At 62.8% G+C, this 27984-nt stretch overlaps 2 protein-coding genes across 7 annotated transcripts; both read left to right on the top strand.

The window, feature by feature from the left end:
* TEAD3 (TEA domain transcription factor 3) lies at window positions 1–27909 on the top strand. Of its 6 annotated transcripts, none has more exons than XM_055728067.1 (14): window positions 1–194; window positions 13101–13354; window positions 16361–16425; window positions 18266–18328; window positions 18460–18522; window positions 21054–21065; window positions 21399–21536; window positions 21770–21813; window positions 21928–21989; window positions 22368–22501; window positions 22620–22793; window positions 22983–23123; window positions 23359–23511; window positions 25129–27909. In XM_055728067.1, the coding sequence occupies exons 2-14, from the start codon at window positions 13219–13221 to the stop codon at window positions 25240–25242; spliced, it is 1299 nt and encodes a 432-aa protein (XP_055584042.1). In that variant the 5' UTR covers window positions 1–194; window positions 13101–13218; the 3' UTR covers window positions 25243–27909. The 6 variants fall into 6 exon arrangements, with proteins under 6 accessions (XP_055584042.1, XP_055584044.1, XP_055584045.1 ...); XM_055728070.1 differs by having other exon boundaries at window positions 60–194; window positions 13098–13354; XM_055728069.1 differs by lacking the exon at window positions 18460–18522.
* Window positions 18514–21060, top strand: LOC129737475 (collagen alpha-2(I) chain-like). The gene has a single exon (XM_055728075.1). The coding sequence runs from the start codon at window positions 18808–18810 to the stop codon at window positions 19747–19749; it is 942 nt and encodes a 313-aa protein (XP_055584050.1). The 5' UTR covers window positions 18514–18807; the 3' UTR covers window positions 19750–21060.
* Window positions 27910–27984: the final 75 nt, after the last annotated feature.

The following is a 27984-nucleotide window of genomic DNA, read 5'->3' on the forward strand; positions in this document are numbered from 1 at the left end:
GGGTCGGCCCGGCCCCGCCGCCTCCTGATTGACTCCCAACTTTCTGCTCCTCCCTCGCATAAACTTTCCCGTCGCTGCGCTGGCTCCGTGCGCGGACCCGGCACCCGCCGCGCTCCCGCATTCCTGCCGCCCCCCGCCCGGCCCCCGGCCCGGCCCCGGCGCCCCCGGCCCAGCCCCTCCGGAGCACGGAGCAGGTAAGGCCCGCCGAGAGGAGACCCCCGGCCCCCCTTCCTCCTCCTCCTCCTCCTCCTCCTCCTCCTGCGGCGCCTCCTCCCTCCCGGCCCGCAGCCCTCCGCCTGCACCCAGCCCGCCGGGGGGGGACACACACACACGGCGGGGTCGCCCCAGCCCTCGCTGCCCCCCGCGCCCCCAGTGCCTCCCCCCGACGGCCGCGCGTGGGGGGAAGGTGTATGTAAGCCCGTGTGGCGGGGGGCACAGCCCAGCCGTCCCCAAGGTGTCCCCAGGGTGTCCCCAATCCCCCCGGCAATGGCTCCCCAGGCTCCCGCCCCGTCGGGGCTGCCCGCCCCCCCCCTCTCTCCACCGCCGCCCCCCTCCCATCCTCCCATCCCCGGGGTGCGCGGCGGGCTATAGGGTTACAAAGGGGCCTTGTGTACCCTATAGCCCATACGTCGGGAGCGAGCGGGGCGCCGGGCGTTATAGTGAGGGATCAACCGCCCCGTCTGCCCCTCGGCCCAACCAGTGCCCCTCGGGGGGGGTCCCGGGGGGGTGTGTGGGGGCCACACGCGTGTCACGTTACATGTGTGTCACACGCATGTAGGGGATGACCATACGCTGACTGTATGCTAAACACTTTGTGCCTCGTCATAGGGGCGCATTGCTAACGAGGCAGCAATTAGATGTATAATTTTCAGCAGTGTGTCATCTTTATTATTATTATTATTTTATTTTTACACCCTCCTTGGGGTTGGGGTTGTTGGGTCTTTTCCCCCCCCCCACAATCCCCTTGGAAGGAAAATAAGGCCAAGCCCTCCCAGTGCCACCCCCCCAAAACCGCTCAGGCCCTATGCAATGCGTTTGGCCTGTGCCGGCTGGGAAAAAAAAACATATTTTGGGGAGAAACCAGCTGGAAATGGTACCGGGACCCCCGACAGGGCGGCAGGGAGCCCGCAGCCCCATTGCTCTTCGAGGTTTGGCAGGGGCGAAGGTGAAGGCAGAGTTTTGGGGTGTTTTGGTGCTTTGTGGGGAGCCAGGGCGAGCCGTGCCGGGCGCCCGTCCCACCGGCAAAGCGATAATCTCCGGTGTCAGGCACGCCGGGGTATTTTGGGCTCCAGCGTCGTCTCTCCCCTCCTATCGCTTTACCCCGCGCGGGTACGTGCACGCCGTGAGTCAGGGCTTTGGCACTGCCCGGCCACCCTGGGGGGCCCTGCCAGCAAGGGCTTGCTACCCCCCCACCCAGTTTTGGGGTGCTTGTGATGATGGGTGGAGAACCGGGGATGTACCAGGTTGGTGACCCCCCTCCCCATGCACCCGTTGGACCTCCACAGCCCCAAAGCCCTTCACCGCACCCGGCTTTCGGGGTGGGTCATTGGGGCGGGCTGGTCCTGGGGATGGGAGGAAGGGGGTCCCCAAACTGGATGGGAGGGTCAGGGCTTGCCAAGGTCACCCAGCGGTGAAGTTGGGGGAGAAATGGGTGAGGGGTGGCGGGGCTGGGACCCCGCTGTGAGGCAGGTGACGCTCACCGCAGCGCTGCCCGAGCAGCGTTCCCGGCACTGCCCCACCGGAGAGGATGGGCACGAGTGTTGCGTTGGGAGACGATTTGGCCCTGTTGGGTTTGCAGAGCCAGTGTTCCGATGGGAAGGGGCTGTGGATGGCTGTGGGGTGAGCAGCCGCCCCCTCCCTGCCGGGTGACACGGGGGACGTTCCCGTCCCCAGGGGACCTCGGGCACCCAGCTCCCTCCCTGGGGCGGGCAGGCAGCTGGCACCACACTGGCTTTTCTAACAAAAATAACCCTTCCAAAGCGGCGGGCTCGGCGGCGGGCTCCAGCTGCCTTGTATAAGCGGTACCCAGGTATCTCAAGGACCCTCGTCCCGACCGGGGTGACTACGGTGTCAGGGCTCGGCTGGGAGCAGGGGGATGCTTCAACTGTGGCATTTTGGGGGGCAAAGGGGTACAGAGACGAACCCTCCGCCAGCCATCCCACCTCTAACATCCCCCCCAGCAAAGCAAACCCCCTTCCAGCCTCCACGTCCATCCGTAACAGGGACTTGCATCCATTTCCCATGACGTATGGTCACTGTTTATCATGATACCAGGAACAGCATCTCCTTTTAATTGCCATTTAACCCCCATCTTGCCACCACCGAGCAGGTCGGGAGGTGAGTCCCGGCGGCCCCAGCATTGTGCCGAAGGAAGGAGCCTTTTCCCAGTGGTGCGTGAACAAGCCGTGGCTCTGGGGAGGTGGGGGTGACAGTGGTAATCAGCTATAATTAATGTATTAAAAAGTAAGTAACCGCGCAGCTCCTGTCAAACACACAGCGAGCGCCGAGGCCGGTGGCAGGTGAGGTCGGTGGTGGGAGCGATGCGGGCACACAGCGGCTGGAAAGGGGGGAAATGGGCAATTTTAGGTTGTTTTCAGGGGGAAAATGGGTTTTCCTGCCTTAGTTGCTCTTCTGTCTGTGCGAGTGAAGGATGGAGGGGAAGAGGAGGACGAGCTGCAAAGCCCTAACCAAGGGTGCTGCTGGGATTTGCGTGGCAAGAGCCATCCTGGCGCTCTTCCTGGGGCTGGGATCCCTCTGGCCATCGCCAGACGGGATGGATGCTGTCCAAAAACTGGCCCATCTCTTGGAGCTTCTCTTATTAAATCCTTGACAGCAATTGCAAGGGGCTTGGTGGGGCTGCCACGGTGTTTGCACCACCTTGGGCGCTGCTGGTGGATGGGATATAACCAAATAGATTTGATTTTGGGAGCTGCCATCCCCGGGGGGGTTGGCTGGGTGGCCAGGCCACGCTCTGAGCGTCTCAGCTGCGTGTCTGAGGTGTTATTTGGGGTCAGTGCCCAGGCTGGGAGCGTGCCGGGGCGGCGCGGCGGCTGAGCCCAGGCACCTGCGTGTTGTGGTTGGGGCAGGCACCTGAAGCGCATGGGCGTTCGCTATTGCCACCGTCACGTGGCGGCTTATGAAATGTTTTTTTGGAGGGAGGGAGGGAGGGAAGGTAATGATGGGGTGAGCCAGCGGGGCCGTGCCCCGTGCCAGCCTGCAGCGGGCATGTGGCAGGATCGGGCCCCCCCTCCCCCTGTGATAACACACGGCCGTATCCTGCTGCGGGTCTGGACATGCCGCTACAACTCCCGGTGCTTCGGTTTTCCCCGCCTGTGAAATGGGAGCGAGGGGCCCTGGGAAAAGCTCCTGGCGGTGCTGGATGGCCGCTCGCCTGCCTGGGTGTGTGTGGGGAGCAGGGGATCATCCAGCGCCGGGTGCTGTTGCAGGGCTTCGTGGTGAGCACACGTGTCTGAGCCCTTCGGAGGTGTCAGGCCATGAACCCCAGGGGTGGCAGCTGGTGGCCCCGTGGGGACAGCATTCACGTAGGGCTCTAAATTGGCACAACTGATGGCATCCTGCAGGTGAAGGGTCCAGAGAAATACGAGTGTCCAATTGAGCGAAGCACATCCTGTCCCGGCGGTGCAAATCCCACCGGAGCGTGTCCCCTCACCTGGTCGTGAATGGATGCAACGCTCCGGTGTCCCCAGCATCCTCCGTTGCATGCCATGAGACAGCAGCGGTACAGAAACCCGCCGTGCCCCCTAGCACATACCCCTGCCACCTTCCCTGGTGTGTCACGAGATGTGCCAGGTCTCAGCTGGCCAAAGCCAACCCGGAGCTCACCCTCGGCCGGCCGGCCCTCACTAGCCAGAGGCACAGGAGGTGACTTCAGCCCGCTTCAGGGCTGCGCTTCACCCTGTAAGAAATAACACCGGGAAAAGCTTGCTCGCTTGTGGCTTGTGGCTGGCAGGTGAGATGCGAGCGATGGAGGAGGCTGGTTTATCCCCTTCCCCTTCGCCGCCGGTGGGATCGGTAGGGACCCGGAGCGTGTGTTGGCAGAGCTCCCCTGGCTGCGGGGGGCGGCCAGGGATGGGACGGCAGAGCTGGAGCTAATTTTAGGAGGTGGGCAGAGCCTTGGGGGAAGCAGCCGGCTGGAGGGATGTGTCACGCCACGGTGCCCCTGAGCACGGAGCGTGCTGGGGGTCCCTGCGTCTGAAGGTGCTGCCCTGGCCTGGGAGGGTGGCCCGCGGTGGCAGCCCAGCTTTCCACGTCAGGGAAGAGCCGTGCCACTGCCGATGCCCCGGCTGCTGGAGCGGTGATGGGTCTGGGACACACGGAGGAGCAATGCCCCGGACGCTGGGACTCCTGGTTTGCATTACCCAGCGTGCGGTTGAGCCCTGCTCTGCTCCGTGCCTCAGTTTCCCCGTGGCCGTCTTGCCGGCGCTCCCCCCCGGCGGGGTGCGGTGGAGGCAGGAGGGCTGGCCGGGCTCGGGGATCCTCGCCTGGGAGCGCCAAGCCTTATTATTTCCCCACGACTGTCTCCTCCTCGCTCCTCGTAAAATTAGATCCAGCTGTTCACAATAGCCACTAACTTCTCTCCGGAAGATGTTCAAAGTTTACAGACGCGGAGCGGAGTGCGTGGAGGATGGGCTGCCGTTCCCATGCCAGCTCCTCGCCGCCCGCCCTTCCCCCAGAGGCAGCCAGCTCCTGCCTTTCCCCCCCTCTTTGGCTTAGGCAATTCGGGTTTGGGAAAAAGCACACCCGCACGCAGGCACGTGAGCCCCCAGCCCAAGCGAGCGTCGGGTTTTTATTAGCGGGGTGATCTGGGCGCTCGGCAGTCCAGGAGCAAAGGTCTGGTGCAAGAGCCTGCTTTTTTCCCTGCCCGGCTTCTTGCCCACATGTTGGGGGATGAGTTGGGCAGGGTGCTCGCTTGATGCTCCTCACCAGTGCCTGTGGTCATCTGTGGCACGGGGTGACCGCTGTGCTCAGTGCCAAGGCAGCATCATGGAGCGGAGGGTCGGGGTCCGGCTCCGCTGTTTGGGTACCAGTGTGCCAGGCAGGGGGCTAGCGCATCGTGCCAGGCTCTCCGGCACTCTTGGGCCATGCTTCTTGCTGGAGCTCCTTCTTTTACCAAGAATACTGCCTTCGTGTATTTTTAGCAACTTTCCTCCCCGAGGATTCCAGAGCAATTTTTCAATCTGCGGGAGCAGGAGTCGCTGTGCCCGTTTCCAGCTCTCGGCGCAGGCGAGAGGGGCTGGAGAAGGCGATGCTCCACCGCGGGCACCCGGCACGCTCCTGGTGTGCACAAGGGTTTGCTCGCTGGGCCGGTCAGGGCTGATGTCACACATTAAAATGCTGCTAAACCGAAATATCCCTTTCTGGGAACAAATCACCCGTGCGGTTTGCGTGGGGCAGTGCCCACCTGCCAGTGCAGCTCCTGCGTTAAGCGCAGGACCTTGGTTTGGCGCTGCCCCGAGCTTTGCGAGCTCGTCGCAGGAGGGCAGGGGAATGTGCCTCCTCGCAGGGGTGACAGTGGCCAGGTGACATTGCTGTGTCGTGTTTTGCCCCGGCCTCCGGCAGCTGGGGCATCTCCATGTCTCAGCTGGGATGGCAAAACCTGGCAGGCCCCCACAGCCTCTTGTCTTGGGTGCTTGGGGGGGATCAGCTCTCACGACCCCCTGCCCTGCTGGGTTTCTCCTCCCGGTCGCTCAGCTGGGAGCGCGGTGATGCTGGCTGGGCTCTGGCGGGTGCCACGGCGCGGGCAGCAGGTGCAGCTGCTCCCCGGGCAGGGTTGGGTTTCGCAGGGGTGGAGGCGGCCGGGGGCGGGTGTGAAATGCATTGCAGCCTTCCTCCTCCTCCTCCTCCTCGCCTGGCAGCCAGCAATTCCCCAGAAGACTTTTTTCCCTAGCCCTGCCGCAATGGCATAAAATGGGGTCAGCAGCACCCAAAACTCCTCCGTGGAGGCATTTCTCCTCCCAGGAGCTGGTCCGAGGGCTGGCAGGGTACCCGGGACACCGTCCCACTGCAGGCACGGGGCTGCCTGGCCCTGGGGCTTCCCTGACCCCAGAGACCCTTGGGACAAGCGGCGCTGGGGGAGTCCCTGGGGACTTGGGACACGGATGCCCCGTGCTCGTCTGCCGGGGATGTTCGCTGGGAGACATCCCGGGATGGGTGTATTTTGGCCCAGGAGCAAGGCGAATCCAACGGTCCCCAGTGGGTGTCATGCCTGGCATTGGCCATGCCACGGGTCACCGACGCTGGGGGTGTCACGGGACGGCCGTGGCTGTGGCCTGTCCCTGGCAGGCGACACCAACCCTGTTGTTTCCATCCAGCTCGTTTCATAACGCAGAGAGCAATTAATGCTGCAAAAGCTTTCTATTTATGCGCTGCTGGGTGAAACGCCCCGTCCTGGCTGGGCAGGGCGGCCGTAATTGGGCCAGGGAGGGAAGCCGGGATACGGTGTCCGTCAGTCCCCTGCCCTCAGGTCCTGAGCCTGGAGGCTTGAGCAAAACCAGCTCAGGTCCTCCAGCAGCCGAAACCCAGCTCCACCACCCTACTGGGACTGGAGGAAGAGTTGACAGAGGGGTTGGTTTGGGCGCCCGTGGTTCTGCCGTTAGGAGGGCTGTGCCCTGGGGGGCACCTGACCCCCTCCCTCATCCCTTCCCAGATGTTTTCAGGGCCAATCACTCTGGTTTCCTCCTTGTTCCCCCACCGCTCTTCGGGATGAGGGGTCTGAGCATCCCTCGTGCTGTTGAGTGAGGATCGGCTGCATCCCTGTTGGTCCCCGGGGCTTCGCTGGGAGCTGAGGGACCCTTTGGCTGCAGGGGTCTGGCCGGAGCTGGGGGGCACGTGCCCAGGGCGGCCCTGGCAGCACTGAGGACCCTGGTGGGATGCTGCCACGTGGCCTCCTGCGGTTTCCCCGCTCCGATTGCTTCCTGAGCCGCCCGCCAAGCCGGAAGGGACAGGAAGCGATAGAGGGGAGGAAATTAGTCGGGCTGTCTCGTGGGGAGCCGGCCTGGCGCATGGGGGGCTCTGCCACTGCCTGGGTCCCCAACCCACGCCGGGGGTCCCTTTGGGGAGAAGGTGGCTGGTCCTCCCGTCAAGGAGGTGCAAACCTGGGTGGGAGGGAGCAGGGCGACCGCCCTTCGCAAGCCGGGGAATCCCTCACCGCAGCCCCAGAGCTGTTTGGAAGAGGAGTGCGATGTAAACAAACCTTCCACCGCCCGCCCCGCCGAGCCGGGTCTTGCTCAGCCACTGCCGCTCGCTTCGATGGGTGCTGGGCATCCCCGGGACGGCCACATGCCAACCGGGATGGTGCCCCTTGTGGGATCGGGGCAGGGCATGGGGTAGGGCATTCCCGAAGGGTCCCTGGGCGAGCTGCCAGGGATATGGGCTTCCTGCGAAAAATGCTTGGCTACGGCAAGAAAAGCGCGGTAGGGTCGTGCTGGGCTCAGCCCAGGGTGGCCGGGCTCTGTGCGTGGCATGTCGGGGTCTTACTGGGGTCCCCCGGGACCCCCAAGGCTTTTGGGTTTGCTTCGAAGGGCTCTCTGGAGCTGGTGTGTCGGTGCTGTGAGCAGTGTTTCTCCCGGCCTGTTCCCAGCCGTATTATGGGATGGGCAGGGGTGGCAGCAGGGACACTGCCACCGGCCAGCGCTGCCCTTGCCGAGCCAAGGAGCACACTGATGTCCCCTGCCCACAACAGGGGCACGTTAACAAAGGTCTCTGCCTGCTGGTGGACCCCCAGCCACCTTCTTGCTGAGCCCTGATGTGCCGGGGGGCGCAGGGAGGAGCCGGGGTGCCCGGGAGCCTCACCTTTGGGATTTGCTTATATGGGATCATCCAGAACCTGTTGTGTGACGGAGCAGCCCCTCTCCACGTCCCCACAGGCGGGCTGTCCCCAGGGACCTCGTCGCAGTGGGACTCCCCAGCCCCCTTCCCAAGCCAGCCCTGGCGGGGGGCTGCATGCTCAGCACCAGAGAGGATGGGGGCTCCTTTCCCCCTTCACCCCTGGGATCACGGTGATGGGAAGGGGGTGACGGTGGCCTCACACGTCCCCCCACTGGGGCTGGTGCAGGCGGCAGCGCTCTGCCTGTGCCGGTGCGAGGCTGAGCACCGCGCTGTGCCGCGCCTGCCCGGGCTTGCCGGTGAACTTTTATCCTTTCGCCGTGGGGTCTGGGTGCAGGGGTGGAGGGAGGAGGGCTGGATCGCCCTGGGCCCCCTGCATGGGAAGGCGGGATGGAGCTGGGATGCAGCTGGACCCCCGTACCAGAGTCTGTTGGCCCACCCAGTGTCCCCAGCATCGCAGGGGATCGTCCCATGGGGTCCTGGTGCTGCTCCGCTGTGGGTCAGGGGAGCCCTAGGTAAGGAGGGGACCTTGGGGCTGGATGGTGTCAGCTGGGGCCATGCTGTGCTGCAGGACCCCTCCTGCAGCAGATGGTGGTGGCCATGCCCTGCATCCCCGGCACTGCGGGGGGATGCTGTGGCAATAACCACCCCAGTTTGCAAAGAGTGGCAGCTGGGGGGCTGCACCCAAGGAGGGGTGATGCTGGCACTGGCACCAGCCGGGAGGACAGGGATGGCCGGGGCCAGCAAGGAGTGTGTCACGGGGTGTTTATCGCTGTGCCGTGACACTGGCCAAGGTAGGGCTGGGTGGCATCACCCCGTTGCTTGGGCAGCCCCCGGTTCTTTGCTGGGTGCCCAGTGCAGCCGGGATGCAGAGGCTTGGGGCAGGGTGGGGGCTGCCAGGGCTGTGCCTGAGGTGGGGCGTGAGTTGGGGCAACGCTTGTGGGGCTCAGCGTGCAAGGGAAGAGGAACACACCGTTCCCCCCAGCTCAAGAGCATGGGACAGGGATGGGGACAGGGTGCTGTCCTGCACCTGGGGGCTTTGCAGGGGCAACAGGCCCCACAGCCCCTGGCTCCGAGCAGCGATGTCCCCATGCTCCCAGGCCCAAGTGCTCTTCCTCGTGCCATCCCGCATGCCCCCGACCCGATCCCTATCGTGGCTGGTTGTGCTGGTCCCAACAGCACCCTGCTCCTGACCTCAGCACCCGCGCCCAGCCCCAGCAGGATGCCCACTGCACCGCTCCAACCACAGCCGCTGCCTCCAGAATATTTCCTTCCCCCGACTCACCAGAAAACACCCATCGCCTGAGCATCCCTCCCTCTTTGCAACCACCCTTGTTGCTTTCCCAGGGTGTAGAGAAGCTTCTTGTTGCTTTTCCAAGCTCTCCAGCCCCAAGCAGCTCTCCCAACCCTGGGTTTCCCTCGCATCCCCTACCACGAGGTGCCGGAGCCGAGCTCTGTGAGCCTGTGGGAATGCTGTCCCCATTGTCCCCATCGTGGGAATGCTGTCCCCGTCATCCCCATCGTGGGAATGCCGTCCCCATCTCCTGGCACAGCCTTGGCCTTGCAGGGAGATAAGGGCTGCCTCGGCAGCATCCTCCCCTGCCCGCTGCGGGCACCCGTCTCACCCGTGCGGGGGGACCTCGTGGGTGTGCAGCCCTCCTCCAGCACCCTCTAAACCCTGGGGCTGGAGTGTGGCACCCCACAAAGGCAGGGTGCAGAGGGGTGGGTGAGTGAGCACGGGTACCAGCGAGCATCCCTCCTCCCGGGGGCAAGCATCCCCACTGCGCATCAGTGGTCCACAGAGATGCCTGTGCCCTGGGAGGGGGCTTCTCCCCCTGGTCCCTGGGGAGCAGCTGGGAGGCAGGAGCTGGTGACATGTTTTCTGGCAGGTCCGGTCCCCTCCCTGCCCAGAGCAGGTCTGGCCAGCGGTCCCTCCGCAGGCTGTCCAGCCATGCCGGTTTCCTAATTGCTCCTGTTGTTGGTGTTTTGTAAGGGCTGGGTGGAGCGCAGAGCTCGGCCATGCCTTGCGTCAGCGCGGTGCCTTGCACCCTCCCTCCAGGAAATCCAGTGTCTCGGCCTGGCCAAAAGCAGGTTCCATGGAGGAGGAGGAGGAGGAGGAGGAGGAGTTGTTGCTTCCTCTCACCTTGGCCGTGGCCCCAGCATCACCCTCCCTTTTCTCCCGGCTTCCCCGAAAAGGCTGGGCTGGGGTTTCCCTGCTGGGGGGGCAGTGGGGTGGGAGGGGGCTGGGGGTGCTGGGGGAGTGTTGGGGAGCTCCTGGGGAGGGGGGGATGTGTGCCACAGGCAAGGTGTGTGGGCAGCTGGCACCCCGCCTGTGCACGTGATGCCCGGTGTGGGGACAGTGACCCAGGGCACTGGTCACGCTGCTTGTTCCAGGATCCTGCCTGCAGTGGTGAATCCAGCCCTATAGATTTGCTTTCAGCCCTATAGATTTGCTTTTGGCCCTATAGCTTTGCCTTTGGCCCTATAGCTTCGCTCTTGGCCCCAAAAGCACCCATCAGTCAAGGTGGGCAGGGGCTCTGGTGGGTCCCTGCAAAGCCACCCCCCAGCACCAGCTTTTAGGGTGACTGATGGCAGCCCCGTGGGGTCCCGGGATGCTGCCAACTCCCAGCCTGGCGCAGGGCTGCGGGGTCCCAGGCCACGGTGGGATCTTGAGGCTGGGGGCTCCTGAGCTGCCATGGTGCAGCTGGGGGGGTCTTGGGCTGCTGGGGGGTTCCAGGCCACTGTGGGCTCAGGTGTCACTGTAGGACCATGGGGTCTGGGGACTGTGGGGTCTCAGGCTGCTGTGGGGCAGCTGGGGGGTCTGTGGTTTCCCCCTGTCTGGGGATCCTGGGCTGCTGTGGGGCAGCTGGGGCTCAGTGCCTGGCCGAGACAGCTGCACCCCACACTGGGACAGAGCTGAGCTGTTGGGGGGGGGGGGCAGTTGGGGGGTCCCGCTGTGGCCACCCTCCCCATCCCTGCCCAGTGCCTTGCCCCGGTGTCCCCCTACCCTCCCACCCCCACCACCCCGCTGGGTTTGGATGACATCTCCCTCCTGGGGGCTGCCCCACGGAGCACCCCAGCAGCAGGCACAGCTGCCATGCCGTGGGACTCGGGGTGTTGCAGGAGTCAGGGTGCAGGGGCTCGGGGTGCCGTGGGGCTCGGGGTGTTGCAGGAGTCAGGGTGCAGGGGCTCGGGGTGCCGTGGGGCTCGGGGTGTCGCAGGAGTCAGGGTGCAGGGGCTTGGGGTGCCGTGGGGCTCGGGGTGTCGCAGGAGTCAGGGTGCAGGGGCTCGGGGTGCCGTGGGGCTCGGGGTGTCGCAGGAGTCAGGGTGCAGGGGCTCGGGGTGCCGTGGGGCTCGGGGTGTTGCAGGAGTCAGGGTGCAGGGGCTCGGGGTGCCGTGGGGCTCGGGGTGTTGCAGGAGTCAGGGTGCAGGGGCTCGGGGTGCCGTGGGGCTCGGGGTGTCGCAGGAGTCAGGGTGCAGGGGCTCGGGGTGCCGTGGGGCTCAGGGTGTTGCAGGAGTCAGGGTGCAGGGGCTTGGGGTGCCGTGGGGCTCGGGGTGTCGCAGGAGTCAGGGTGCAGGGGCCCGGGGTGCCGTGGGACTCGGGGTGTTGCAGGAGTCAGGGTGCAGGGGCTTGGGGTGCCGTGGGACTCGGGGTGTCACAGGAGTCGGGGTGCAGGGGCTCGGGGTGCCGTGGGACTCGGGGTGTCGCAGGAGTCGGGGTGCAGGGGCTCGGGGTGCCGTGGGACTCGGGGTGTCGCAGGAGTCGGGGTGCAGGGGCTCGGGGTGCCGTGGGACTCGGGGTGTCGCAGGAGTCGGGGTGCAGGGGCTCGGGGTGCCGTGGGACTCGGGGTGTCGCAGGAGTCGGGGTGCAGGGGCTTGGGGTGCCGTGGGACTCGGGGTGTCGCAGGAGTCGGGGTGCAGGGGCTCGGGGTGCCGTGGGACTCGGGGTGTCGCAGGAGTCAGGGTGCAGGGGCTTGGGGTGCCGTGGGGCTGGGGGTGCCGTGGGACTCGGGGTGTCGCAGGAGTCAGGGTGCAGGGGCCCGGGGTGCCATGGGGCTCGGGGTGTCGCAGGAGTCAGGGTGCAGGGGCTCGGGGTGCTGTGGGGCTCGGGATGGCGTGGGACTCGGCGTGCCACGGGACTCGGGGTGCCACAGGCCTGTCCAGCACCGCCGCCGCCATCCCGCTCTTGGCCGGCCGGCTCGATCCTACAATCCAGTTCTCCTTATTTGGCCACAGCGCTCGGCAAGAGGGGGAGCAGCAAGCGGGGGGGACAGCGGGCAGGGGCGGGTGGCGGGGACCGGAGGGGCTGACATCACGTCACGGCGAGGGAGAGAGATGGGGAGAGTGGGGCGGGGGGGGGAGAAGTTTCTTTTTTTATAAAAGGAAAAAAAAAAAAAAAAAAGAAGGCCTCGCAGCACGCTTGAGCCAGCGGGGCTGCTTGCAGTTCCTTTAAAAGGAGATGTCTGCGCCGAAGACCTTTGTACACTCCCAGCCGTCCGGGAAGCGCAGCAGCGCAGGAGACACCTCTCCGCTCCCACCGCCGGCAGCTGCCGCCAAACATGTTATTGCAAAACACTGCGCCGGGAGCCGGGCAAAAGGAGGAGGAGGAGGAGTGTTGAAGGCTCCCCGGCATCACCCGCCACTTGGGGAGCACCCAGCGCCCCGGCTGAGCATCCTCGGGGTGGGGGGCCTCTGCCGGTGCCAGGGGTAGGGCTGCCGGAGGGTTCTGGCTGCCTGGTTTCCATTAGCGGGGTCTGGCTTGGAGCCGCCCAGCATCTCCCTTCAAATCCCAACTCTGTCTTTGCCAGAATTTTTGGGGCTGGGGGTGATTTTGGGCACGGCTCGCCCAAGGAGGCAGTGGGGTGGCAGTGGGTGCTGGTGCGGGGTCAGGGCTCGCAGGCTGCGGGGCTGCTGCCGCCCCGTCCCGGGGTGTCACCCATGGGTGCTGAGTGCCCGAGCTCCTCGTACGGATAATGCGGTATCTGGGCTGTTTCCTTCCCAACCTTTATTTGGGGGGACCCTGGATGGTTGCTCGTGGCTTGGATTTGGGGGTACTCGTGGAAATCATGGCTCTGCGCCCCAGGAAAGCCTGTGTGTGCCTCTGATGCCCCACACCGGGATGCTGCTCCCAGCCCTGGCTGTGAGTGGGGACAGGGCCAGCACTGGGGACAGACCTGGGGCCGTGCTGTCACTGCAGCCCCATACCACCAGCAAGGGGTCTCAGGGGCTGATGGGTGTCCCCTGTGTCCCAGCAGGTTGTCGCGTGTCCGTGGGGGCTCAGGGTCGGAGCCCAGAGCAGCCAGCACCATAGCGTCCAACAGCTGGAACGCCAGCGGCAGCCCCGGGGAGGGGCGGGAAGATGGCCAGGACGGCATGGACAAGAGTCTGGACAATGATGCCGAGGGCGTGTGGAGTCCGGACATCGAGCAGAGCTTCCAGGAGGCGTTGGCGATCTACCCCCCCTGCGGCCGGCGGAAAATCATCCTCTCGGATGAGGGCAAGATGTACGGTGAGTGGTGGGGACAGGACGGAGCGGCTGGGGGTGAAGCAAAACCTCCTGCCCCAAACCCACACCGGGGCATCGCCTTCGAGCACCCCCCCAACCCCAAGAGCAGCTTCCCCCGGTGCATCCCGGAGCTGGACCGGGGAGGTGGCAGTGACCCACGTCCCCTCCCTCTGCGCTGGCTCTCCCTCCCGCTCCCTCCCTTCCCTCTCTCGGCCCTGCCGGACCGACTGGTTTGGTGAAGCCGTCAGGCAGGGAGCGGGTGCGGGCAGGGAGCGGGTGCAGGCAGGGAGCGGGCGCAGGGCTGCGGGGCCAGCGCCAACCCTCCCGCTCCCATGCGCCTCCGCATCGCTCCCCAAACCTCCCCCAACCGGACCTGGTGGCGGGCAGCACCCGGTGACGAGGGCCACCCACCCGCCCCCGGCCACCACCAGCACCCTGCTCAGCTGTGGGTGACTTTGTTGGCAGCAGTGGGGCTGGCGGGCCCCACTGGTGCAATGAGTTTGGGGGAGGGGGTCTCAGCCCAGTTTCCGGTGGCATAAAACACCCGTCTTGGTGGCTCTGCAACGGGAAGAGGATGAGGATGGGTGATGGAGGCAGGGGTTGATACTGGCGCAGGGTGCGTGGTGCCACCAAAGAGCAGCGGAAGGTGCCATGGTGTCCCCATGCCTGCTTGGGGGCGGGCTGGTCCATCCTCCCCATCACCTCCCATCATGTCACCCCTAGGGCTAGTGACCTGAGAGCCGGGGACAGGTTGCCATGTTACTGTCACCCTGCGGTGATGAAGGCACCAGGGCCGGCGCCTTCATCCCCAGCCTCCAAAATACACCCGTCCGCCCGGGATGCTGCTGTCACCGGCGATGGCTCACCCGCTGCCGGTGGGCAGAGGGGATGGGGCTTTGGGTGCCACTGTCCCCGTCCCCATGCCAGCTCCCCGGGCCCCCAGCGCAGGGCGTCGGGGCTGGGGGGAGCACAGGGCTTCCCAAGCGGGTGCATTTTTTGGATTTCTCCGGGAATAGCTGAAGTGCCGCCGGGAGCCTGGCCCTGTGCAGCACGCCGAGCCCCGACCGGTTTTTCCAGCCTTTCGGAGACATCTGGCAGCTGCTTAAAGAGGCAGCAGCCCCCGCCGGCTGCCTTTCATCTCCCCCCCCATCCCCCCCCCTTCCTCACCGAGACCCCCAGGACCCCCAGCTGGTGGTGCTGAGCTTACTGGGACCCCCAGGGCCACCAGTGGCACAGGCGATGCTGGCATCCGACACAAAGGTGTGCCAGTGCCACTGCTCTCCACCACTCCCCCTTTTTTGGGGGGGTCCCTTGGGGTGCCCATGGTCACGGCAGCCCGTGCCCCACTGATGCCAGCGGTGCGGGGGTGGCGGAGCAGGTGGGAGCTGGGGGGCCAGGCTGGGCACGCTGGCCCCCCGCTGCTCTCACTCGCTGCCCGCCGGGTTATTTTTAACCCAGCCTGTCCAACTGGTTCACGTGGTGGTGTCAGGGGAGAGGAATTTGGGGAATGTGGTAATTTGGAGGAGGACGTGCCCTCTCGGAGGGAATGGCACGGGCCTGGGTGAATCACGGGGGACAGGGACAGGGTGCGCGGGCACAGGGTGCGAGGGCGCAGCCCAGGGTGGTGGCTGGGACGTCATGCGAGGCAGGATGGGTGCAGGAGACTCTTGGCGCTGGGTGCTGGGCACTGGGTTGATTGCCCCGCTGGGGTGCACGAAGGCACCCACTTTTCTTTCCCAGATTTCTTTCCCAGGGGCTGGCTATGGGGAAGGAGAGGATGCGACTCGGGAGCGGGGTGTGCGAAGGGGGATGCTGCGGTGCTCAGTGAAGGTGCACCCCCAAACTGGGGCTCAGCACCAGGGTGCCCACAGCCCTTGGCAGCACCCTGCTGCAGGCATCAGCTCACCTGGCCCTAAAGGGCACCCTTGGGGACCTGGCCCTAATTAGGCACTAACGAGGCTGGGAGTGGCGGGCAGGATGGGAGCTGTGCTCAGGGCTGTGGGGTGGCTTGGGGGTGCCACGCTGGCCGTGCAGGGGGCACCCTCATTTCCAGGACCCCCACCCACCCACCAGCTCCTGCCCAGCACGGACACCCCACAGCCATCCCAGCACAGCACCTGGCCCTGTCTGTCCCCATGTGTCCCCCCCTCCAGGAGGGCCCAGTTGCTCTGGGGCTGGGAGGGGGCTGGTTGGGGTAGAAGAGTGTGGGGGGGGTGGGGGGTGTATTATTTTTTTTTTAAGAGATTTTTTTTTTTTTTTTTTAAAGCCGAAACCCTCTCCAAGGGCATTTCGACAAGTTCCAACCGCGACCATCTGGTCCATTAAAATAAATCTGGCGTGCCTGGCCGCCCCCGTGCGCGGGGGGCGCGGCGGCGGGGGGGCCGGGGCCGGGGCTGGGAGAAGAAAGCTCCCAGCTGCTCTGACGTTTGAACATAGATTGGCCACAGCTGGCCTCTAAAATGTGGCGCAAAAGCAACTTCTGCTTCGAATTAGACCCAGGACGTTAGGAAATAGTGGTGGAAAGGCCAGCATGGCTCGCAAACGGGAAGTGGGGTGCCAGGGGGACACCCCAGGACCCTCGTGGGAAGGGCTGCATGGAGCCGGGTGGGTGGCTGCCCTAGGGATGGCTTTTGGGGGGTGTCCGTGGTTGCCTGTGTTTGGGGACCCTGCTGTGGTGGGGGTCTCCGGTGGCTGGCATCCCCACTCTGAGCCCCCTGCATCTAGGGGCTGGCAAACCCGGTGGGGTGGGGGCCACCAGGTGGGTCTCACTGGCCTGGTAGGGGGGTGGCCACCCTGATGTCCCCTTGGGCCACCCCGCTGTCCCCTTGGGCTGGACAGTTGTCATGGCAGCGCCATCTCCTGGCAGTGCCTCCCTCATTAAGGACCGGCCTCATTAAGGACCAGCATCATCAGGCTGGGCTGGGCTGGGCAGGACAGGGGGGCAGAGGTGCCTTTGGGGGCTGATGCCCCCCCGCTACCCCGGGGCTGACCCCCTGGCTCTGCCGGCAGGTCGTAATGAACTGATAGCCCGGTACATCAAGCTGCGGACGGGGAAGACACGGACGAGGAAGCAGGTGAGGGCATCGCTCTGCTTTGTCTCTGGAGGGGGGGTCGGGAGGGGGGTGCCAGGTAAGCCCCGGGGGGGAGTGGGTGTCTGGCTGAGTTGCCCATCCTCTGTGTCCTCTCCTGGAGCCACCGTTGCTGCCAGCAGGACCCTCATCCTCTGCGTGGAGCTTCGTCTGCGAGCACAAACACCCTCGGGCTGGTCTGTCCCAGCCCCATCTGGGGATGCCCTGAAATTTGGGGGGCCGGGGCAGGCAGCTCCCAGCCCCCCCGCCTGGCTGGGGTCACCCCGCGGGTGACAGGAGCCCTTGGAATCTCCAGCCGAGCAGTGTGTGCGTCTGGTGCATCTCTTCCCTGCTCCACCCGGATCCGGAGACCGGTCCCACTTCTGCCCCTTGCCAGACTTTATGGCACTTGTGCCAGGCACCACGGTGAGGGCACCCCCAAAGCCCCCGGCCTGAGAGCAAGGCACCCCCATCCTGGCCAGGGGACGGGCTGTGTGGTGGTGCTGGTCCTGGGGGGCCCGGAGCTACGGCAGAGCCCTTGCCCCAGCCTCGCTGCCCTGGTGCTGGGCAGGCAGCGTGCGGGCAGGATGCTGGCAGGGCAGGGGGCACGCGGTGGTCCTTCGCCTCACAGCGTGTAGGCAGGGTCGCATCCATCCCGGCTGCAAGCCCTCGCTGCACCCTCGTGCCAGAGACCCCACCAGTGGGGTGCTGTGGCCCTCAGTGGGACATGTCCATGTGTCACGTGTCTGGTGGCCTCTTCCTTCCATCTTTGTCCCCAACCAGCAGCCGTGCTGCCTGTCCGGCAGAGCCAGGGTGCGTCTCCCCCCGTGGGGGGATGGATGTGTTTGGGGCATGGGGACACTTACATTGGGACTGTCCCCTGCCACGAGTCCCCACCAGGGCAGGGTGCTGGTCCCCAGGCACTGGGAGGGACATCCCTCCAGAACTGGTGCTGGAGGGAGAGAGACCAGTGTCCAGCCACCATCCTTGTGTTCAGACCAGTGTTGAGCAGCTTAAAGCCTTAACAGGACCCCCCCCCCCGCCCCAACCTCTGCAGGGGGAAGGATGCAGCACTGGGCGAAAGCAATGCTCTGGGGGCACTTGGGGAAGTCACAGCAGAGAGCGCATGTGGCATTGTCCCCTCTGCGTGGTCATGTCATGGACAGCCTGGTGTCCCTTCTTGGACCGCCTGGTGCTGGTGGGAGAAAAATCTTGCCAAAATCAGCCCTGGTGCCCCCCACCCTGCCCGGGGCTCAGGGCAGGCACCCCATCCACGCTGCGCCTTTCCTGCCCCGTTTCTTTGGATCCTGCTCTTACAGGTGTCTGGACACACAAACCACCCCCACCCCCCGCGACCCTCTTCTCACCTTCCCCACCTGCAAACTCAGCAGGAGTGCAGGGGGAATGAGCCTGTCCCTCCTGGCAGCCCCCCTGCAGCCCACCCAGGGGCACCCCAAATGAGCCGGGCCAGGTGTTGGGCGCTGGGTGCAGGCAGCACCCCATTGCGCTCGCAGGGGCCGGGGGGGCTGTCCGGCCGGGAAGCCCAGAGAGATGGTAAACGTGGATGCTCCAACTGCGGCAGCTTCACTCTGAGGAGCTTCACCCCACCCGGGGGGGGGGCACAAACCAGCGTCCATCAGCACAGCACCGAGTACCCCTCCCCCCAGTTTTCCTCCCTTCAGCTCGCGGCAGGCGCAGGACCCTCAGCATCTCCAGGAGCATCAAGCCCCGCGCGCTCCCCCCGGTCTCCCCGCTCCCTTCCCCGGGAAGAGCATCCCACCTTGCTGGGGGAACATATCTTCACACTGTCTGTATTTTCCTTTCCGAACGGCGTGGCGGGCGCTAGGTGTCCAGCCACATACAGGTTCTAGCTCGGAAGAAGGTGCGGGAGTACCAGGTTGGCATCAAGGTACGTTGGCGCCCTTGCCCAGGTGTCCGCGGCGGTGTCTCTGTGAGCATGGGCAGCCCCTCTCCTTCCTTCTCCTTTCCTCTGGTTGACGGCTCTGCTGTTCCCCCTCTCCTTCTGCTCTCTCTCTGCAGGTCTCTAGCCACTTGCAGGTTCTTGCCCGACGGAAATCTCGGGAGATTCAGTCCAAGCTGAAGGTACGCGTGTCCCCCCCCACCGCCCCGCCTGGCCCCCCAGCCTGCTGACAACTAACGCGCTCGGCTCTGCCATGTGCCGCTTGCTTTCCTTCGTTACCTCTCCTTTTTGGTGGTTTTTTTTCTTCCCCCTCCCTTGGCTCCTGGGACTGGAAGGTTTGTAGAAGCATCGTTGCAGGATACCCAGAGAAAAGTGCAAAGGATGGGGTGGCAGACCCCTTCCCTCTCCCCCAGGAGGGTGACTTTGGGTGCCAGATCCCCTCCTTTCACCCAGGCAAGGGCTCCGCCATGGGAAAATGGGGGTTTAAACCCTCCTCGGGTGATGCACAAGGGCTTCCCCCTCTTTTGGGTCATCAGAGGTTTTCCCAGGAGGGGAAAGACCCCCCTGAGCAGCCAGCGAGGCAAAGTGAGGTTCAAGCAAGGGGTGCAAAAACCCTCCCCCAGCCCCAGCGGGGACCTGGCCCTGCTCACAGCGGGTGCCAGCAGGATCTGGGCAGAAGCGGCGGGTCCTGGGGGTCCCTGCAGGCTGCCAGCCCGGTGGCTTGTGATGCACCAGGGTCTGAGTATGGCCCAGGTGGCACCTGGGGGATGCGGGTGGCAGCAGGTCCGGATGGGGCCGTGGTGCTGGGGAGGGAGCACAGCGGTCCTGGGGCAGCCCGTGGTCCCAGGGGCCAAGGGAGCCGAGCGAGGAAAAACTGGATCATCCTCTCTTCTCTGGTTGGCTTTTCTTTCCTTCCTTCCTCCTCATGGAGCCCGACTAACCCTTCCGTAACCGTTCCCACCGAGCTTCGTGGCGGTGATGGGGAGCGTGATGATGGGGGGGGATGGGCATGGGCAGGACTGGTGGCATCACCGAAGGACCGAGCCCTGCTCGGGTTGGACCCACACGGTGCAAGGTTGGGGACAGAGGGGTCCCCACTGCACAGCCACCCAGTGGGGACAGCCAGCTCCAGGCTGGGCTGCATAGCCTGGGATGCTCCAGGGTTGCTCCCTGCATCGTCACACCGGAGGGCATCTCCTTGGGCAGGATCTGGGGGGAACCTGCTGCCTTCCCGAGGGTGGGGGAGCTTAGAAAACCTTTCAGCCCCTTGCCACCACCTCAGGGTCCCAAAAGCATCGCCAGCTCCCTGTCCCGGGCACTGTCCCCAAGTCTCCAGCACTGAGGCTGGCGGGGGGGGGGGGGGGGCACTGTCAGAGCTGATGCTGGCATTCTGGTCCCCGAAGCTTTAACGCTGCCCGGGAGCCGCCCAAGCCATGCCCTCCAAAGCCCTTCAGCAGGAGCAGGGTGCCAGGAAGGGTCCCCCTGACCAGGGGGGTCAGTTGGGAGATGGCAGGAGAAGGCAGCCAGAGCTGTCCTGGGAGGCTCCTCTGGGCTTGTCTGTCTTAAACCTGACCCCACCCCGAGGGGCAGTTGGGGACAGGGGGCAGCAACAGCAGAAGCCTATAAAATAGAATAAACCAGAATAAAATAGGCTTTCCTTGCTGCACAGCACAGGGCATGGGGGAGCTGGAGGCAGGAGTGACCTCATGGGCTGGGGCGATGGAGACCGGCATCCGTGGCTGCGCTCTCCATCCCTGGCTTCGCTGCCTGCAGGGATCTGGCAGGGTACAGGCAGGGCAGAGATCCCCCTGAGCAATATATAAATAAATAAAAATTAAAAAAAAATCATAAAAATACACTGTGGATGCGAAACATCCCTTGCCAGCCATACCTGGGGGCAAAGCACTTGTCCTGCTGAACGGAGAGTCCCTCCCGTGAGCAATACCTATATATCTTTAAGTTGCAGTCACGTGCGTCTTAGTGCTACCCGGCGTGTGGCTGCATGCCCGCACTCCTGCCCTGCTCCAGGTGAAAAATAAATGGAGCCATTGATCCCTGAGGAGGGTTCGGAGGGAAAACAGAGGGTGGGCGATGGGACCGGCACGCGCGTGTCCTTGCGATGCGGCTGGAGGAGCAACCCTGTCCCCTGGGCAAGACCTCGGTGCCCTCCGCCCCTGTCCAGTGGTGCTGCGACCTCCAGAGCAAAAAAGGAAAAAGATAAAAAGGATTGGTCTGCTATATAAATGCCCACAGGCGTAGCGGGGTTGTGCCCAGGGTCCTCCTTGCGGTGCCTGCGGTGGAATTGGTGCTGGCGTCCCGGGGCAGCCGGGTGCCGGTGCCCATTGCCGGGCAGGGCAGGAGCTGGGCAGCTCTTCCTCTCCGTGCCAGAGCTGGGAGCTGCTGAGGAGGTTGTAAGTGGTATGAAAAGCTGTAAAGGATATTTAAGAGCCAACAACGGTGGAGCCTGGTTCGCCACAGCAGCCCTCTGAAATAGTGAGGGTCATCGGCACCCCGTTCCCGGTGGGATTAAGGCTGGGCATCGTTGCCCACCGTATGCATCCCCTGGTGACCAGCTGGGTCGAGGGGTTTGCTTCCCGAATCAGACTGCGGTGATGAGCTGGGGTGGGGGATGCACAGCTCAGGGGGTGCACACAGTGCCTGCAGGCTCCCACCATGCTCTAACCTTTATCTTTTTTTTTTCTTTTGCGGACAGGCCATGAACTTGGTAAGTTGAGCTCGAGTTTGTGATGCCTTTTGTTCTCCGTTGCTTTTTGTCCCCTCCCACAAAGGGGCCAAACCCTTGCAGGGGGAGTGGGGACACCTTCCAGACTTGGCAGCTCTTGCCCACGGGACACTTGGAAGCTTCAAGCCTTAATTAATGTGGGTGAATTTAGGGGGGGGGGGGGCATCCACCTGCCCTGGTCCCTCGGCCAGTCTGCACGACCGGCTCCAAGCTTTGCAAAACCTGCCAGGCACACTCAGATTGGGGGGGGTGGGGTGTGTGTGTGTGTCTCAGTCTGCCCCGGTAACCCCCGTCTTCCTCCTGTGCCCCCCGCAGGACCAGGTCTCGAAGGATAAGGCTCTGCAGAGCATGGCTTCCATGTCCTCCGCGCAGATCGTGTCAGCCAGCGTCCTGCAGAACAAGCTCAGCCCCCCCCCTCCTCTTCCTCAGGCCGTCTTCTCTGCTGCCCCCAGGGTGAGGACAGCCCCGCACCCCCCCATACAGAGACACCCTGAGGTGGGGGGGACACAGGGATCCCCGTGTATGAGCTGCACAGGGGACGGGGGTGGGGGGTGACATTTGATGGCCACCCTCAGCCCTGGTGGCAGTGCAGGGGGGGGCTTTGGGGGCAGTTTGCAGCAGGTGTGGAGGGGAATTTGGGGGGGGTGTCAGAAGCTGCCTGACTCTTCCTTGTGCTCTTCCCGCAGTTTTGGAGTGGGCCTATCCCAGGACAGCCTGGACCCTCTCAGGAGTGAGTACAAAACCCCTCCACTGCCTGGTGCTGGGCAGGACCCCCCCCTCGCCCTTGGCAAGGGGCTGGGGTGACCTGGGCTTCGTTAACCTAATGATGCTCTTTGCTTTCCAGCATTAAACCGTTTGCACAACCAGCTTACCCCATCCAGCCACCCATGCCTCCATCACTAGCCAGTAAGTGCTGTCCTTGCCCCTGTGCAGGACCCCTGCTAGGTTCTATGTCCCCTGTCCCGGTCCAACCCTCCCACCCACAGTGCCACCCACCTGTGGTCCCCTCCCCAGCCTTGCAGGGGGAAAAACCTGGCTTTAAGCCTGACAAAAAGCCCCCTGGTGAGCAGGACCCTGCTGCTCCCAGCTGTGTCCCCCCCTCCCCAGTCCCTTTCCACCCAGGAGAGGGACCGGCACATCCCATGTTTTGGCCACCCTGTGGGAAAACCCCCGTTGCTGGGAGATACAGGGCGGGGGGGATGTGGTTAAGGACAGCATTGCTGTCCCGGTCCTGGTCCCAGCTCATGGTTGCCCCCTCCCCCTCCCCATGCTCCCCCTTCCCAGGTTATGAGCCCTTGGCTCCGCTCCCACCAGCCGCCTCGGCCGTGCCCGTCTGGCAGGACCGCACCATCGCCTCTGCCAAGCTCCGGCTCCTCGAGTACTCCGCCTTCATGGAGGTGCCACGGGATGCTGAAACGGTAACGGTCCCCTCTGTGTCCCCACCAGCCGGGTGGGTTGGTGCCCATCACTGCGCTTGGTGGCATCTCGCTTCCATCTGACCTCTGGTTTTTCCTTTCCCCGCCCCGTCCCTTACAGTACAGCAAACACCTCTTCGTGCACATCGGCCAGACGAACCCCTCGTACAGCGATCCGCTGCTGGAGGCCGTGGACATCCGCCAGATCTATGACAAGTTCCCTGAGAAGAAAGGTGGCCTCAAGGAGCTCTATGAGCGTGGGCCCCAGAACTCCTTCTTCCTCGTCAAATTTTGGGTACGATGCTGGGAGGACGAGGATGGAGGGGGGGGTTGTCCTCCAGCCACGGGCTCGTTGCAGGTTGGGCACCCTTCTGGCAGAGTGGGAGCATCCTGGGCAGCTCTGTAAGCTGGTGTGCCCTGTCCCCATGGAGAGCTGGGTGTGATGGCACCTAATGGGACCTTCTCTCCACTCTCATCTCTCCAGGCGGATCTAAACAGCACGATCCAGGATGGGCCGGGGACTTTCTATGGTGTCAGCAGCCAGTACAGCAGTGCAGAGAACATGACCATCACGGTCTCCACCAAGGTGTGCTCCTTTGGGAAGCAGGTCGTGGAGAAGGTGGAGGTGAGTCCTGAGTCCTGCTGCACGGGGAAGAGGTGGGAATCGGGTCCACGGCGGGTCCTGGGATGGAGAAGGCCCCAGGGCTGGGTGTAGGACACATGGGTGCATGCCTGTCCCTGGGTGGAGCGGAGAGGACATCTCCGCCCTGTCCCAGTTGGCTGCCACCCACCCATGCCCGCGTCCCCCGCTGTGTTTCGGCTCCCAGGGGGTGGCTGCTCACCCCGGCTCTTCCCCGCAGACGGAGTACGCGCGGCTGGAGAACGGCCGGTTCGTCTACCGCATCCACCGGTCTCCCATGTGCGAGTACATGATCAACTTCATCCACAAACTCAAGCACCTCCCAGAGAAGTACATGATGAACAGCGTCCTGGAGAATTTCACCATCCTGCAGGTATCCTCCTTTTCCAGGGAGCATTTCCCACCCGGAGCACGGAGCCCACACTTGCATCCACCTCACCATCCCTGCTGTGTGCTGCCCAGCCCCGAGCACCCAGCCTTGGCAGTGCAAATACACTGGCTGTGCCAGACCCCGTGGTGCAACCCCCCCAAAAACTGGGTAGCAAATTTTTGATGGTGCAATGAAAGTGCCTGTGCCTGACCCCCCGCAAGTCTCTCAGATAATGGGGAGCAAATTTTTGGTGGTACAGCTAAATTGGCTGTGCCCAAGTGCATGCAACCCCTCAAAAATTGGGTAGCAAATTTCTGGTGGTACAATTAAATTAGCTGTGCCTGAGCCCATGCAACCGCTCCAAAACTGGGTAATGAATTTTTGGTGATGCAGTTAAAGTGCCTGTGCCCGAGCCCTTGCAAGTCTCCCAAATAATGGGTAACAATTTTTTAATGATGCAATTAAACTGCCTGTGCCTGAGCCCATGCTACCCCTCCAAAATTGGGTAGCAAATTTTTGATGGTGCAATGAAAGTGCCTGTGCCTGAGCCCTTGCAAATCTCCCAGATAATGGCTGGTGGTACAATTAAATCGACTGTGCCTGAGCCCATGCAGCCCCTCCAAAATTGGGCAGCATATTTTTGGTGGAGCAGTTAAACTGCTTGTGCCTGAGCCCTTGCAAGTCTCCCAAATGATGGGTAGCAAATTTATAATGGTGCAATTAAAGTGGCTGCGCCCAAGCCTGTGCTACCCCTCCAAAATTGGGTAGCAAATTTTTCATGGTGCAATTAAAGCGCCTGTGCCAGAGCCTGTGCAGCCCCCTGAATTACAGGGAGTAAATGTTGATGGTGCAAATAAAGTGTCAGTGCATGAGCCTGTCCAACTCCCCCAGATAACAGGTACCAAATTTTTGTGGTGCAATTAAATTGGCTGTGCCTCTACCCATGCAACCCCCAGATAATGGGCAGCAAATTTTTGATGGTGCAATGAAAGTGCCTGTGCCTGAGCCTGTGCAACCCCCCAGTAAGAGATAGCAAATTTGTAATGGTGCAATTAAAGTGGCTGTGCCCGAGCCTATGCTAACCCTCAAAAACTGGGTAGCAAATTTTTGGTGGTGCAATGAAAGTGCCTGTGCCTGAGCCCATGCAAGTCTCCCAGATAATGGGTAACAAATTTCTGGTGGTACGATTAAATTGGCTGTGCCTGAGCCCATGCAACCCCTCTGAAACTGGGTAATAAATTTTTGGTGGTGCAGTTAAAGTGCCTGTGCCCGAGCTTTTGCAAGTCTCCCAAATAATGGGCAGCAAATTTTTCATGGTGCAATTAAAGTGCCTGTGCCCAAGCCCATGCTACCTCTCAAAAATCGGGCAGCATATTTTTGGTGGTGCAATTAAACTGCCTGTGCCTGAGCCCTTGCAAATCTCCCAAATGATGGGTAGCAAGTTTCTAATAGTGGGATTAAAGTGGCTGTGCCCAAGCCCATGCTACCCCTCCAAAACTGCGTCGCAAATTTTTGGTGGTGCAATGGAAGTGCCTGTGCCTGAGCTCGTGCAACCCCCTGTGTAACAGCATCTCCCCATGGGTGCAGCCCCCTCCTAACACGCTCTCTGCTCTGCCGCAGGTTGTTACGAACAGGGATACCCAGGAAACCTTGCTCTGCATAGCCTTCGTTTTTGAGGTCTCCACCAGCGAGCACGGCGCCCAGCACCATGTGTACAAGTTGGTCAAGGACTAGGGGCCCTCGGGGACGGGCAGGGGCACGAGGGGTGCGCAGGGGAGGGAGAGGGCCGTGCAGAAGAGCCGCCCGTGCCCGTTGCCTCATGAGAAGTCATTTGAAGAGAGGAGGAGGAGGAGGAAGGAAACCAATAGCCAAAAAAGACTGACTTGTGATCGCAGATGTTTTCTACTTAGGAACAGTTTCTTTTTTTTTTTTTTTTTAAATAAATAAATAAAAAAAAAAAAAAGAAGAATGGGAAAGGAAGCGTAGGGAGAAAGGAAACCTGCGTCCGGCGCTGGATGGGGAGAGACCGGCCCTCGGTGTCGCCGATGAAGGCCGGGAGCCTGCTGTGCCACTGCCAGCAGCGGGATGTCAGAGCGGAGGACGACCCCTCCTTTTGCCCCCTGCCCGGCTCAGGAGCGGTCCCGGCGCTGAGCAGAGAAGAGCGAGCACGGACAGGCTGGAGGCCGTGGCGTCACGCCAGGTCTGATCCGAAACCGGTGGGCATGGCAGTGGCCGCGGCGTCGGTGCTGCCTGGCAGAGCCCGGGTGGCAGCGGGGACATGGGGACGGACGTGCCGAGGTGGTGGCAGGTAGGAGCAGGGCAGGGCAGGGCGGTGGAGGGGGATGCTGCTGCCTCCCCAGGGACCAGCACCCGGGATGCTCGGTCTCTGTGCCCAGCTGGGGCACTGGGAGCTGGCAGTGCTGAAGGTGGGAGGGCATCGACGATGCAAACCGTTTTTTTATGGCTCATTTTATTTTTTCCTTTTTTTTTTTTTTTAAATTAAAGTGCTTTTTAATACCTTTTAAAGAGACACCATGCTTGTAATCAGGATTAGGACCCTCTGCCGTGTCCAGGACCGGCTCCCCTGCCACCCACCCATGCTGGTGACTGGAGGAGGGGATGCAGCTGAGTTTGCGGGGTCGGAGCCGTGCAGGAAAAGCCGGGCACGGGGAGCTGGCTTGTGTAGGGAAGTCTTGGGGATGTCTCCACCTCTGGAATGGCTGCAGACCAGAGGCTGGTTTGTACGTGGCAGTGGGATCCCTGAGCTGTGCGGGTGCTTTCAGGGATTGCACTTGGGGGGGTTTAGCCCAGGCTAAACGCACCCCCCCGCCCCCTGTGCTCGCTTGCTGAGGAGGAATGAGGAGAGAGCAGTGAGGGCAGATTTGCCTGATTTACTTTGCATATGTACATTTGCCATCTTTTTTTTTTTTTTTTTTCCCCTCACCTTTTTTGCCTTTTTTCTGTGTTGCCTGTTCTGGTTTTAGCTGCTCCCTGCAGCCGCTCCAAACAGCTCACCTGCATCCCGCAGGAAGCAGCTGGAGAGGCGGCTCATGCAGGGAGAAGCACCTTGTGCAATGCAGGGCCAGGCTGTGAGTGGGCAGAGTTTGGGACAGGGAGGACAGAGAGGGGACAGAGGACAGGAGGGACGCCAGGACGGGGAACTGGGTCTGCCTGGAGATATTTTTGTGGCTGCAGCCCAAAACGAGCCAAGGCAGCATGCCCAGGCTGCGGCTGCAAGGGGAGAGCATCCCCAGGGTGCAGGAGGGACGCAGAGGGACAGAGGTCTGGTGTTGCAGCGGTGGCACGGAGCAGGGTGGCAGGGGGCTGGCAGGGTGACGGGGAGCCTGAGATGGGCAGCACTGGCCAGGTTTCTCGTGCTAGCAGGGTAGCAGAGGCAGGGTGCCAGGGGAGGGCAGGGGTGGTTTGAGGGGTGCTGGAGCCTGGGACAGGGGGGCAAGGCGGGGGTTTGGGATCAATGCTGCCTGGTGCAGAGCAGGAACAGCCCCAGAGCTCAGGAAAGGGCCTTGGCTGCCGTCACGGTGGCACGTGTCCCACGAGGTGTGGGGACTTCAACCTCTTGCTGCTGGGAGAAGCCACCCATCCCTGTGCCTGGGCAGGGACTGGGTGCTGGGTGGAGGCAGCGAGCAGGGGCAGCTGGAGCAGGGGGGAAAGAGGGAAAAACCCAGGGAAAGGCGCCAGCATCCCATCCCAGGGCTGTGCCGGGGCTACCCGGCTGACTTCTCATATGTAGCATGGGGTTTTTTTTGTTGTTGTTCCATGGTTCTTTTGCTTTCTTCCATTTCACTCACTGATTGAAAACTCTGGGAATGAAAACTCCAAACTTCCCTGCCATAAAACACAGGCGTGCCCTGCTCCCGGCCCTGCCGGGGGACGACGCTCTTTGTTAACTGGACCGGTTTGTGCCTCCAGCATCCCTCCCTGCATCCCTCCTGCATCCAGCCCCCGGGGCGCCCACCCGCACCCCGCGCACACACTGCCTGGTGCCCCCACAGCCCTGGCCGGGGTTTAGCCACGATCCCAGAGACACTTTCTCAACCCCACCCCCCCCAACCCCTCCATTCTCCTCCAGTGTATTTATGAATTTCACATGAAGTACTGTTTTATTTTTTTAAAGACTTTGTAAAGCTTACCAGGGTTACAATCACCATTTTTAGAGCTGTGTCAGTCCACAATGTTAAAAATCCATTTTTTTATGTATTATATTTTTTGTGTATTTTTTTTTAATCCAGCTGTGATGGGTTGTATCATATATTTGTTGTGTTTACTGTATCTGTCCAACTTCAAAGAGAGGAGACTGTGGAGCTCCGAGAAAACTACGGTCTGCTGAAAAAAAAAACAACCAAAAAAACATTAAAATTATTTGTTCATGGGTTGGCTCAAGTGGTTCTGAAGTTCATACTTTTTGATTTCCTGTGGTTTTCTTTGACAGCCAGGACTATGAGGGTGACTATGGCC

The sequence above is a fragment of the Falco cherrug genome, chromosome 16 (assembly GCF_023634085.1).
Source record: "Falco cherrug isolate bFalChe1 chromosome 16, bFalChe1.pri, whole genome shotgun sequence".
NCBI classification, from domain to species: domain Eukaryota; kingdom Metazoa; phylum Chordata; class Aves; order Falconiformes; family Falconidae; genus Falco; species Falco cherrug.

Bases quoted from the DNA above. Each gene is read 5' to 3' on its own strand.
- TEAD3 (XM_055728067.1), top strand. From the start codon at position 13,219: ATGGACAAGAGTCTGGACAATGATGCCGAGGGCGTGTGGAGTCCGGAC. The intron at 13,355-16,360 runs GTGAGTGGTGGG...CTCTGCCGGCAG, and splicing joins GGATGAGGGCAAGATGTACG to GTCGTAATGAACTGATAGCC. The intron at 22,794-22,982 runs GTACGATGCTGG...TCATCTCTCCAG, and splicing joins TCTTCCTCGTCAAATTTTGG to GCGGATCTAAACAGCACGAT.
- LOC129737475 (XM_055728075.1), top strand. From the start codon at position 18,808: ATGGGAAAATGGGGGTTTAAACCCTCCTCGGGTGATGCACAAGGGCTT.